At 45.5% G+C, this 13280-nt stretch overlaps 1 protein-coding gene across 4 annotated transcripts in view; it reads left to right on the top strand.

Moving 5' to 3' along the window:
• SYNJ1 (synaptojanin 1) overlaps positions 1 to 13280 on the top strand; it is a 266393-nt gene that overhangs the window by 103853 nt on the left and 149260 nt on the right. For all 4 annotated transcript variants that reach the window (XM_033947942.1, XM_033947940.1, XM_033947941.1 and 1 more), the window contains exon 14: positions 6491 to 6572. In XM_033947942.1, coding sequence (XP_033803833.1) covers positions 6491 to 6572 — 82 coding nt within the window. The remainder of the gene's footprint in view (positions 1 to 6490; positions 6573 to 13280) is intronic.

Raw genomic sequence — 13280 nt, 5'->3', positions numbered from 1 at the left:
TAAGAACCTTGTTCAAGCTCAAGAGGGAACGAGCCACCATGATTCTGATTGCTCCACGGTGGCCCAGGCAACATTGGTTCTCCCTTCTACTTCAACTCAGTTCCAGGGAACCCTTTCTTCTTCCACTGTTTCCTTCGCTGCTTACACAACATCAGGAGACCCTTCTACATCCCAACCTCCAGTCTCTGCACCTGACAGCTTGGTATCTCTTGGGCTGACTTCGACTGATACTCTTTTGTCTCAGCCCATTCGCTCCATTCTGGACGCATCCAGGAAACCGGCCACTCTGCAATGTTACCATCAGAAGTGGACTCGATTTTCTTCCTGGTGTCTTCTTCATCATTTTGATCCCACTTCCCTCGCAGTGGAGACGTTGTTGGATTATCTTCTTTCTTTGTTTGACTCTGGCCTCAAGTCTACTTCCATCAGAGTCCACCTCAGTGCTATTGCGGCTTTTCATGAGCCAGTTCATGGAAAACTCCTCTCAGCTCATCCCTTGGTGTCCAGATTCATGCGGGGTCTTTTCAATGTGAAACCACCTCTTAAAGCCCCTCCTGTTATCTGGGATCTCAATGTAGTTCTTTCCGCCTTAATGAAACCTCCATTTGAACCTTTGGCTACCGCTTCTTTCAAGTTTCTCACTTGGAAGGTACTTTTCCTTATTGCTCTTACCTCTGCCAGGAGGGTCAGTGAGCTACATGCACTAGTTGCAGATCCACCTTTTACTTTCTTTCATCATGACAAGGTGGTTCTGCGTACACATCCAAAGTTTCTCCCTAAGGTTGTCTCTGAATTCCATCTCACCCAATCTATTGTTCTGCCTGTCTTCTTTCCGAAACCTCACTCGCATTCTGGAGAACAGGCTCTACATACTTTGGACTGTAAGCGGGCTCTAGCTTACTATTTAGAGCGTACTAAGCCCCACAGATCATCTCCCCAACTCTTTCTGTCCTTTGATCCGAATAGATTAGAACGTCCTGTTACTAAACGTACGTTGTCAAATTGGCTTGCAGCGTGCATTTCATTTTGTTATGCTCAGTCCGGACTGACACTGGAAGTTTCTGTCACGGCCCATAGAGTTAGAGCTATGGCAGCATCTGTGGCTTTCCTCTGTTCCACGCCTATTGAGGAAATCTGCAAAGCTGCTACATGGTCCTCAGTTCACACTTTTACATCTCACTATTGTCTGGATGCATTCTCCAGACGGGATGGACACTTCGGCCAATCTGTTTTGCAAAATTTGTTTTCCTAATGGCCAACCTTCCCTCCATCCCTCTTTTTGTTAGCTTGGAGGTCACCCATCAGTCAAGAATATGCTGCCTGCTTGTCCTGGGATAAAGCACAGTTACTTACCGTAACAGGTGTTATCCAGGGACAGCAGGCAGATATTCTTGCATCCCACCCACCTCCCCGGGTTGGCTTCTTAGCTGGCTTATCCTAACTGGGGACCGCGCGCCTCTGTCGGGCGGGAAGGCACTCGCGCGCGCGCGGTGCGGCCTGCTAGAACTTTCCAAGTTCTTAGAGTGCAATCACTCTAAAATTGTCCGTACTGGGGCTCCGTCGGTGCCGTCACCCATCAGTCAAGAATATCTGCCTGCTATCCCTGGATAACACCTGTTACGGTAAGTAACTGTGCTATCTCTAAAATCGACTATTGTAATGCCCTATACAAAGGGATTACTTTAAAACAAACACGTAGATTACAAATTCTCCAAAACACCGCAATAAAAATTATTATGAACAGGAAAAAATTTGATCATGTAACCCCACTGTTGAAGGAAAATCATTGGTTACCGGTAAACCATAGAATTACTTATAAAATAGCTTTACTGACACATAAGATATTAGTAAATAAAGCCACAGCATTTTTAGAAAGATTCTTAACACCATACATGCCTGTAAATCTCTCAGATCAGAAGAAAAATCCTTGCTGGTAACTCTCTCACTAAAAATTATTTACTCAAGGAGGGATATGATCTTTTCTGTCACAGTTCCACAAATTTGGAACTCTCTTCCTCTCAATATAAGAGAAGAAAAATTACTTACTAAATTCAAAGGCTTACTAAAAAGCTGGCTGTTTAGGGATGCCTTTAACTGATCTTTCTTAATCACATTACTTCTTTCCTTGAACTTATCTGGACAAGGAACACTGTTAAGTAGAAATTAAGTGGGTTCTAACCTTCTGTTTCCTTACCCACCCTTTCATTTATTTTTATATTGTATTTAATCCATTTTTTTTCTCCCTCATTTTCTGTAGAGTTTGTACTTGTTTGTCATAATTGTTTTTAATGCCCTATTTGCTGTAAATTTTTTTATTTTTAATTTACCTACTTTTAATTTTGTAAATCGCATTGGATTTGGATACTGCGATTATATCAAATATTATAATAAACTTGAAACAAACTTGAAATTTGATAATTAGTTAGCAGCTATGTTTCAAAACCAATCGACACCAGCTGCTGCACTGACTCCTCCGGTACCAGCCCAGCCCAGCCCAAGCAATTCTCTGTGAGGCCTCATGGTACTAAATCCAAGTCTCCTCCTTGATGCAAATCTAGGTCCCGACACCGGTGTACCTTCTCATCATCAACGTCGGACCATCATCGGAGGAGAAATGGGAGTTCTTCCTGCCACTCTCATCGGTGCCATAGCTGCCATGCGTTGTACTTTTTCTAGAAGTAGATTTACTAAATCTCCAGGCATAGAAGAATTTGATTACGATATATCCATTCAAGGTTACTCTGACCCAGAACACACTGCACCAGCGTCTTATGGGCTTTTATCAGATCCATGTCCTCCTCCACCTAGGCTTAAGTCACAACCAGAAAGCCTTTCCTCTACCAAATTCATTAGTCAACTGGGTCAAGCTCTTCCTGTCAGAATGGAGTCTGAATCTTAACCAAGAGCTGAACTTTTTGATGCTCTAGATTTTGAACAAATCCCTAAAGATAGGTTGAAACTCTCATTCCATAATCTCATGTGAAATGCCATGTTTAAAAACTGGAAGACTCCTCTACTTATTCCGGTAATGCCAAGAAAATTAGATTCCCTTTATAGCAGGGATCTCAAAGTCCCTCCTTGAGGGCCGCAATCCAGTCGGGTTTTCAGGATTTCCCCAATGAATATGCATTAAAAGTAGTACATGCACATAGATCTCATGCATATTCATTGGGGAAATCCTGAAAACCTGACTGGATTGTGGCCCTCAAGGAGGGACTTTGAGACCCCTGCTTTATAGGGTGAAATCCTGTCCTAGCTTTGATAAGCCTCAATTGCAGCATCAGTCTCTCCTGGTGGAGTCTGCTTTAAAGAAATCATCTAGCTCTAGAACATATGCTAGTACTCCTCCAGGTAGGGAAGGTTATGCTTTGGACAGATTTGGCCGTGGCTATTCCAGATTACAATGCTCATCAACCGCATCCTCAGTTACAATTTCTATATGACCTTCTATTTCAAACAAATGGTTCAGCACCTGTCTCACTTCGAAAGATTCATCCCTGGAGACCAGCTTGTTGACATTTAACAGGCTACCCATGATCTTCTTGAGATTAGGAAATTCATGGCAAGATCAGTCTTTGATGCCTTTGCTGTAACCTCCTCAACATCAGCCTTATCCATTGCAATGTGGCAACAAGCGTGGCTTTGTGTATCAGACCTGGACCCCAATATCCAAGACTGTCTTGCAATGTTCCTTGTTTAGGAGACAAACTATTTGGTGATAAGATTGACAAAGCCACGCAAAAGATCAACAGACATGAACAAAGTATGACCACTCTCTCAGCCTCTGTCGCCAAAACAGCAGGCTCCTAGGCGTTACTACAGTTCTAGACAGTCGACTACATCTTTTAAACAGTGCTACTCTCTACCACCAATGTGTTCCAGAACTCTGGCTCAAAAGCGTCCTAGAAATCAACGTTCTCAGAAATCTCAGGCTCCTAAAGACTCAGTCGCAGACTCAGCAAAAATCTCAACAATGTGTTTGACTTATTCTTTAGAGCAGGGGTGTCCAACCTGTGGCTCGAGGGCCGCATGCGGCCCCGTGAAGTATTTTGTGTGGCCCCGGTCGAGGGCGATGCAATGTTTTTCTCTGCTGCCCCCCTATGTTTACCATCTTGTTGGCTCCCTCCTCTGTCTTGCTGCAGCGTTTGCACGTTAGTGCGGCCCCGGAAACATTTTTTTCGGCCAATGCGGCCCAGTGAAGCCAAAAGGTTGGACACCCCTGCTTTAGAGTTTAGCCACCATAATACAATCCATTACTCAGTCTCTTCCTGTTGGAGGCTGTCTTGCTTATGGGCCCTCATAACAGCAGACCAATGGGTCCCAAAAATAGTGAGACACGGTTACTTTGACTACACAAAACATCTCCAAATCATCCTCCAAAAGAGTCTGTTTTCAATTCCAACCAGACCTCATTACCTCATCAAGAACTCTCAGCCCTCCTCCAGCTCAACATCATCAAGCAGATTCTTCTCCAGGAGAATGTTTGTCTGGGTCTCTCCTGGCCTCCTCTTTGTCCCCTCCTTCCCTCCTGTACCCCTTAATTAACTGCTTCCTTCCCTGGGTTTTATAGTCTTGCTTATTAACATCTCTCCCCTGTTTTCATTTTTAATCACACTTCTGACCACCCACCCTTTCTCTTTATATATAATCCATCAAGCAGATGCATGCTGCACTCTTACAACCCCCACCCCAAACCCCCCCCAATCAACAAAACACAAACTTTCCCCCTCCTCTCTCCCCGATGTGGCAAAAGCTGAAAGCCTTTCTTTGTGCAAGGTATAAAACTAGGCATTGACTTCTCAGTCTCCTTGTGTTTTCCTGCTGTAACATATGGAACAAGCCATTTATAAAAATCCTGCCTAGGAAACCTTTACTTTTAATGTGGTACCTTTTTCCATTATGGAATGGGGAAGTCCACTGGTATCATGGCCCTACCAGTATTTTGTTCAAGATAGTATAGCAATTGGCTCTTTCTTTTACTTTCTCTGTCATTGATAGCAAAATATACTGTGGCTATCTAGTCCCTTCTGAGATAAAAGGCTGCTTAATTTACCTCATTGGAATAACTACAAGACAGCATTGTATCTTCCAAAACAGACAATATTTGTTTATTGTTAGTATAAAAACTTAGTATTACAGCAGCAAAGACATATCAAAAAAAATGTATTGTCAGTTCAGAATATGCAATGGAGAGAAGAATTTGCACCCATATGCTTAGCAGGGGGCTAGCAGTTCCCCGTAGCATAAGTAAGTGAATCTCTCTGGCTTTTTCTAGAATGCACGTGTTTTTTATACAGAGCAATTCTTCCTTTGTCCCAAGAAAGTCCATCCCCGAATTCTGGTTATGTAATTCCCTATTGGTACATAAAAATAATGTACAGCTAACTCTTCCCATCTGTCCACGCCTCTCTCTCACCTCCACACACCCCCCAGTAAAAGGGGGGCCTTACAGAAACAGAGAACTGTTGCTGAACTTTATTCTTTCAGCACGGAGACATGCAGCTGCTAATTAGAGGTGTTACAATTCATTGCATATTCGAGTTGGTGTCCTTGTAAGATGAAAAGTTGGCAACGAGATGGCCTTTCAACAATCCAGCTGTCTGGTTCCCATAGCTTGGTTGGGAGACAGGAAACCCATGGTTTGGTACCAAGTTCTTTCATCTCGTTACACCCACATGAGCAGAGCTCCTTGCTCATTATAAAAGTTTTATGACTTTCTTGGGTGTCTGGCATATGAAGTTTATGAAGTCATATAGCAGTGATAACAGTTCAGCATAACCTTGAAGGGATATTCTCCCAGCAGGGAAACTAGAACATCATTGTTAGCATTGCAAACAGTCTGGGCCTGGCTATGGGAAAATATGTCTAGTTTCCAGCAGGGTGTCCAGCATACACAAGTGAAAATCTAGGTATGTAGAGTCCAGTTGAATCATCCATATGTCCAGGATATACATGTCACTTCCTACTGCCATTCTGTAATCTGTTCTTTATCGATGGAGGCACCCTGTCCCTGTTTTTTCTTTGAGTTTATTTTATACCTTTCTTTATTCCAAGAGTGCATTTCAGCCTTCTGGCTTTATTTCTAGGCTTGTGGGTACTTGATACCTGGGGGCTGCAGGCAGATTTTGGTGGGAACTCCCCATAGTTTTTCCATTTCAAAAATTTTGATCAGGCCAGTGCTGCAGGGAGGGTTTTTCCCACATTTTGCATGTGGAAAAATCAAGGAAGGAGCAGGTGCAGAAATTAAAAATATAATCCCTGTTCATATTTATGTCATCCCAGCCAGTCCCACCCTGAAAGCAGCCATTTTCTCTACTGGGAAGCACCATTTACCAGTGGAAATCCTGTCAAAAAATTGTTCCCTTTTTATATTTGGTTTAATTGATTTTTTTATGTTTTTGTAAAATTGTAGCTCCATTTTACCATCTAAATAAGAATCACAGTAACTTTTCTGCTGAGATGTGTAAAATTTGGAAATGTTTTACTGCAGATAAAAGCAAACCTGTTGACATATTTGCAATTGGATTTGAAGAAATGGTGGAATTAAATGCAGGAAACATTGTAAATGCAAGGTAAGAGCTGTGAATTTTTACATTGTCAGGATATGACTGACAAAGTATTACACATGGGGCTAGCCCTGTATGTAGTGCTGTGCAGTGATACTCAGAGGACTTGAGTTTGATTCCTGAATGTTGAGCCGTTTCTAATCAGTCTTCTAACCTAGGGATACCGCAAAAACAGTGTTCGCAGCATTTTTGAGTAATGAAAATTAATGTCTGTATTTCAGGAAAAAGAATCCTGATGCATGGATCTAAATCCAAGGATTGTCACTGCAGTGCTTAGACTATCAGTTGAGAGGTGGATATAAAATATGGCGGGGAGGGGGAGCTACTCTAGTTACTTGGGTAGTTGCAAATGAAAGCTCAAGGCATGTAGTCCAATGGAGATCTTTCACCTGAGCTAGAATCCCAGATGAGAACCTACGAAGCCCAAAGTTAAGTGACACGGAGAAATAAGTCTAAGCAGGAAAGGTGCTTACTCTATATACTCGAATATAGATCGATCTAAATTAGAGAATGACACTGTGACTGTTTTCTGCGAGTAAACCGCAGGAATGGGGAAAAAAAATCGATTTGTTGCTGTAGGTATGTGAACAAGGCTTTTCACCTTGGAGTGGTGGAGTGGTGAATGACCTTGTCCCTGCAGTAAAGGATCTGCTGTGAGTGGTCTCCCTTCCTACCCCTCCCAGTCAGCAGCCCTCCTCCCTCCCTCCTTATTGTGGGTCCAACAGCCCCCCTCCCTCGCACTTTCCCTCCCAATTACCGCTACTGGCAAAAAAAAAACCCACCCAAACCTGCAACTCCCCCGTCAGCCCCTTTGTGCCTATCAGCATCGTAGAAGCATTCATACTTCGTAGGACTAACAGGCAATGTCGGCACACACAGCACTGAAGTTCATTGAACCATTTTCCCACTGAGTCCCTCCTTCTGATGTAACTTCTGGTTTTGCTGGAATTTACATCAGAAGGAGGGACTTGGCGGGAAGAAGATTCAGTGAACTTCAGCGCTGCTTTTTCCTACAAGCGCTTCTACGAAGCTTGTAGGCTCGCCTGGGAGGGTCATTGGGGGAATCGCAGATTTGGCTCTTTTTTTTTTTTTTGTCGTTATCAGTGAGGGGGCGGTGTTGCTTGGGCTGCTGGAGCTGAGGGGAAGGGAGACGGTTGCTGGATCTGGTCTGGGGATTGGGGGGGGGAGAAGAAAAACATGCTGGGTTTTTGTGGTAGGTGGAGTGGAGCTGGAGGAGAGGGAGAGATACCAGACCTACGCCTGGGCACTGAAGGGAGGGTATAGAGGTGTTGGACCCATGGGAAGGGGGCTAGAGGGAAGGGAGGAAGGTGCAGGACCTGCAGAGAGGAAGGGAAAGAGAAAAGCTGAACCAAGGGGATGAAGGAAGAGTGAAAATAGCGGAGGGAGGGAAGAAAGAGAGAGTGTGTGAGAGACATTGGTGTAAGAGGCTTGTGCAGATGGGATCAGACACAGCGGGGACTGAGCTCATAGAAGACAGGGTCCAAGTTCACAGGTATGGGGCAGAGACGGGGACAAATTTTTTCCCCGTGTCATTTTCTAATCTGAATATAAACCAAGACGATCCTTTACCTCAGGCCTGCATAACTCAAAAATAATCCTGGGCCGTAACGAAGTCTGAAAATATAGCAAGGGCCACAGGTAGTGGCCACAGCTTGAGGCACCCAGAAGTGTGCAGAGGTTGCTGTGATGACATCATGCTCTTGCGTGACATCCGCGTATGCGCAGAGGCCTTCCAGACAGACCCTGAGACGCCAGTAGGGGGTGCCAGCAGGAAAGAGGGCGGGAGAGAAGGAGAGGCACTGGTGCCGGCTGATTGCCTACAGCAGTGTTTCTCAACTACTTCAAGCTAAGTACTCCCAACCACAGACCATACATCTACCACACTTTCTGTAAAAAAGTATTTCCTTAGATTACTCCAAAGCCTATCACCTTTTAACTTCATCCTATGCCCTCTCATTGCAGAATTTCTTTTCAAATTAAAGAGACTCGACTCATGCGCATTTACATTACGTAGATATTTAAACGTCTCTGTCATATCTCCCCTCTCCCGCCTTTCCTCCAAAGCAAACAGATTGAGATCTTTAAGTCTGTCCCCATATGCCTTATGATGAAGACCACATACCATTTTAGTAGCCTTCCTCTGGACCAGTGGTCTCAAACTCGCGGCCCAGGGGCCACATGCAGCCTGCCAGGTACTATTTTGAGGCCTTCAGTATGTTTATCATAATCACAAAAGTAAAATAAAAAGTTTCTTGATCATATGTCTCTTTAGCTATAAATGACAATACAGTATTAGTATTAAGACTTAGTCAAAAAGAAAGATTTATAAACTATAAAGAGTTTTACCTCATGCAAAATTATCATTTCTTTAATAAGACATTAACTATTTTTTCTGAGGCCCTCCAAGTACCTACAAATCCAAAATGCGGCCCTGCAAAGGGTTTGAGTTTGAGACCACTGCTCTGGACCGACTCCATCCTTTTTATATCTTTTTGAAGGTGCGGCCTCCAGAATTTAGCATAATATTCTAAATGAGGTCCTCCTTTTTCCTACTAGCCATACCTCTCCCTATGCAATCTAGAATCCTTCTAGCTCTCGCTGTCACCTTTTCAACCTGTTTGGCCACCTTAAGATCATCACATAAAATCACACCCAAGTCCCACTCTTCTGTCGTGCACATAACCCCTGATGCAGCCCTTGTTGTGGGCAAAACGCAGTCATTGTCAGGTTTTTTACATTTATGTCTGTACAGCAATAAATTCTTCTCGACCTTCACATTTTCTGCCTGAGCTGCTGTTTTAACCACCATCTTGGGTTTTGCATTTCACCTAACCTGTTTTTTAGTATCATTTACTAAGTCAAAAGAGAGGACACTTGACCCCCCCACCCGGCCCTTCCCCACCCTATCCCACAAATGGTGCCCTGCCCCGCTAGTCTTGCCCTAAATAGCACCACCCCACCAGCACAGCCTCTCTCTCACTCACCTCCCACCCAAGCCACCTCGGAGTCTGGTATGGCTTTTGTAACTCGCCCCTGTCCCCAGTGCCTTATCTGGCACTGCAATTTAGATCCTTTGGGCAGCCATCAGTGTTAGCAACATGATCCTTCTGCTGTTGACCTGCTCTGGAATCTTCCACTCTGCAGCACTTCCTGCTCACACGTAGACTTCCGGGGCAGGCCAATGGCAGAAGGATCACATTGTTAATGCTGCTAGCTGCACCTAGTTTTTTAAATTATAGTGCCAGAGAAGGTACTGGGGACAGGGGAGACTCGCAAAAACCAGCTTCTCTCTCTCTCTCTCTCTCTCTCCAGCTCCCCACTTAAGCTACGATGGAGTTGGGTATGGCTTTTGTGAGTTTCCTCTGTCCCCCAGTACCTTCTCCAGCGTTGCAATTTAAAAACTTTGGGCAGCTGGCAGTGTTAGCAGCGTGATAATTCTGCCATCGGTGTGCCCCAGAAGTCTACACAAGAACAGGAAGTGCTGCAGAGTGAAAGCTTCCAGGACAGGCTGACAGCAGAAGGATCATGTCGTTAATTGTGCCAGCTGCCTGCAGTTTTTAAATTGCAGCGACAAAGAAGGTACAAGCTGAAGGGGGCACCAGAGTTCTCTAGTGAAGAAACTGGAGTGGATTTCTTCTGCACAGCTTGCGAGTATGGGGATATTACCCATCTGTCCAGAATGACACATCTATCTACTAGAAAAGATATTAGCAAGGTAAGAACCTAATCTCTTTATATGCGCCAGTAGGAACTGATGAGTATGTGTATATTTTATAAGAAAAAAAAGTACACACATTTGTCAAAAAAACATACGAGAGCTTTTTAGTTGCCAGGAACATCTTTCATAGGGATTCCATTTGTCAGTTTGGAAGCTGTATTTATGCAAAGAAGAGACTGAACACATTCATGTTGATAATCTTATACTGTCAGATCGGGTGTGATATGAATTTTGAATTTGATTAAAATTTTAAAAAGACAGAGCTCTTTTGTGCATTTTTGACCAATTGTGCAAACATTTTTTCTTCAGATTCTAGATTTTTGTGATGCACTATTTCTTTTTCCCCTAACATTTTGTTTAAAAATTTGTATTCCATTTATAACCTAAGCAGATTACAATTCGCATACATAAATCCAATTTACAAAACATCAGTACATTACAAACTTACAACTCTTTACAGGTAATTATCTATAGAGGTCTAGTAAAAGAAAAGGGCCACCAATCTAAAGGAATGCTCTAACAAATAGATGAGTTTTCAGTGATGTTTTAAGACTTCAAATTTTGGCATAACCTTAACAAACCATTCCATAACCGTGGACTAGAGAGCTGCACGGGAACGGGGACGACGGGAATCCCGCGGGACCCGCGGGCATCCCGCGGGTTCCCCCTTTGGGTCACGGGGATCCCGTGGGGACGCCCCTAGGGTCGCGGGGATCCCGTGGGGACGCCCCCTAGGGTCGCGGGGATCCCGTGGGGACGCCTCCGAGGGTCGCGGGGTTCCTGCGGGGCTGGATGTACTCAGTCGCGCGGCTCTTCTCTCTACCTTCTCTGCTTGCAGCACAGAGCCGAACGGAAGTCTTCCCGACGTCAGCGCTGACGTCGGAGGGGAGGGAGGGCTTAAAGCTTAAAGCCCTCCCTCCCTCCGACGTCAGCGCTGACGTCGGGAAGACTTCCGTTCGGCTCTGTGCTGCAAGCAGAGAAGGTAGAGAGAAGAGCCGCGCGACTGAGTCGGGAAGACTTCCGTTTGGCTCTGTGCTGCAGGCAGTGAAGATAAGGAGGAGAGTAGCCTCGCGGTTCGAGTGGCTACCAAGGGACGGGGCGGTGCGCCCCGCCACACCCCGCCCCGGTTGCAGCACAGCCGGCCAGGTCCCCTTACTTTTGTGGCACTTCCCCGACCGACTGACAACAGCCCCGGTCCGACAATCCTCCCTGCCCTGTAGCCGCGAATCTAAATTATCTTCTTACAGCAGCTGTAATAAGGTAATTTAGATTCGCAGTTAAGGGCAGGGAGGTTTATCGGACCGGGGCTGTTGTCAGTCGGTCGGGGAAGTGCCACAAAAGTAAGGGGACCTGGCCGGCTGTGCTGCACCCGGGGCGGTAGAGAAGGAGGGGAGGAGAAGGACGCTGAAAGCACTTGAAGACAGAGGAGGGAGAAGGACGCTGAAAGCACATGGGGGAATACAAAGGGGTGGAGAAGGACGCTGAAAGCACATGGGGGAATACAAAGGGGTGGAGAAGGACACTGAAAGGCCATGGGAAGGGCGGGGGGGAAAGGACTCTGAAAGCACTTGTGGAAGACAGAGGGGGGAGAAGGATGCTGAAAGCACATGGGGAAGACAAAGGGGTGGAGAAGGACGCTGAAAGGACATGGGGAAGATAAAGGGGTGGAGAAGGACGCTGAAAGGCCATGGGGAAGATAAAGGGGTGGAGAAGGACGCTGAAAGGCCATGGGAAGGGCGGGGGGGAAAGGACTCTGAAAGCACTTGTGGAAGACAGAGGGGGGAGAAGGATGCTGAAAGCACATGGGGAAGACAAAGGGGTGGAGAAGGACGCTGAAAGGACATGGGGAAGACGGGGGGGGGTGGAGAAGGACGCTGAAAGGCCATGGGGAAGACAGAGAGGGAGAAGGACGCTGAAAGGACATGGGGAAGCAGAGGGGGGAGAAGGACACTGAAAGCACATGTGGAAGACAGAGGGGGGAGAAGGACGCTGACAGGACATGGGGAAGATGGGGGGAGAAGGACGCTGAAAGGAAATGGGGAAGAGAGAGTAGGGAGAAGACGCTGGCAGGGAAGAAGACAGATGCCAGACTATGGGGGGAGCGGAGAGAAGAAGATGGGTGCCAGACCAATTTGGAAGGGGGAAGAAAGGGAGAGGCACAGTAACAGAGCAAATGGAAGATGCAGAAGGAAGAGAGACAGTGGAAGGAAAGAATTGAATGAGAACATGAGGAAAGCAGAAACCAGGCAACAAAGGTAGGAAAAGAATTATATTTCTTTTTTTTTATTTTGCTTCAGGATAAAGTAGTATATTAGTTGTGTTGATAAAAATTTATAAACATTAGAGGCTCTGGTAGAAACCCATTTGCAAAGTATGTATTCTTCCCAATTAATATTTTCAAATTAATAGTCTTTTTGCTTATTTGTAAATGGTTTCTACCAGAGCCTTTAATTCAGTAGCATAATTAAATGAAATAACTATTTCTGAAGTTTATATGGACGGGTGGGGACGGAGGGGATTCCTCGCGGGGACGGGTGGGGACGGAGGGGATTCCTCGCGGGGACGGGTGGGGACGGAGGGATTCCTCACGGGGACGGGTGGGGACGGGTGGGATTCCTCACGGGGACGGGTGGGGACGGGTGGGACTTTAGCGGGGACGGGTGGGGACGGGTGGGATTTCTGTCCCCGCGCAACTCTCTACCGTGGACCTGCCACGGAGATTGATGCCATCCATAGCAGGTTAGACACACACAAGTGCCAGTCCCATCCTCCACTTTGCCCACTCTTTGAGCTAGCAAGAATATCTTTTAAACAGAAAAGATATTTGTTTAATATTATGCTGGCATTTTCAGCTTTCACACTGCAATGTTTAGCTCATCAGTAAATACGTGTAACTTTAAATGGATAAGTTATCCTAAAGGCTGACCACCCAGAAAATAGCAGATAAAACTAAGAGAATGCATACCCACAGAAAG

Source organism: Geotrypetes seraphini, chromosome 6 (genome assembly GCF_902459505.1).
Source record: "Geotrypetes seraphini chromosome 6, aGeoSer1.1, whole genome shotgun sequence".
Lineage (NCBI taxonomy): Eukaryota > Metazoa > Chordata > Amphibia > Gymnophiona > Dermophiidae > Geotrypetes > Geotrypetes seraphini.
Note: the sequence above shows the minus strand (reverse complement) of the source record. Positions and strands in the feature narration are given on the sequence as shown.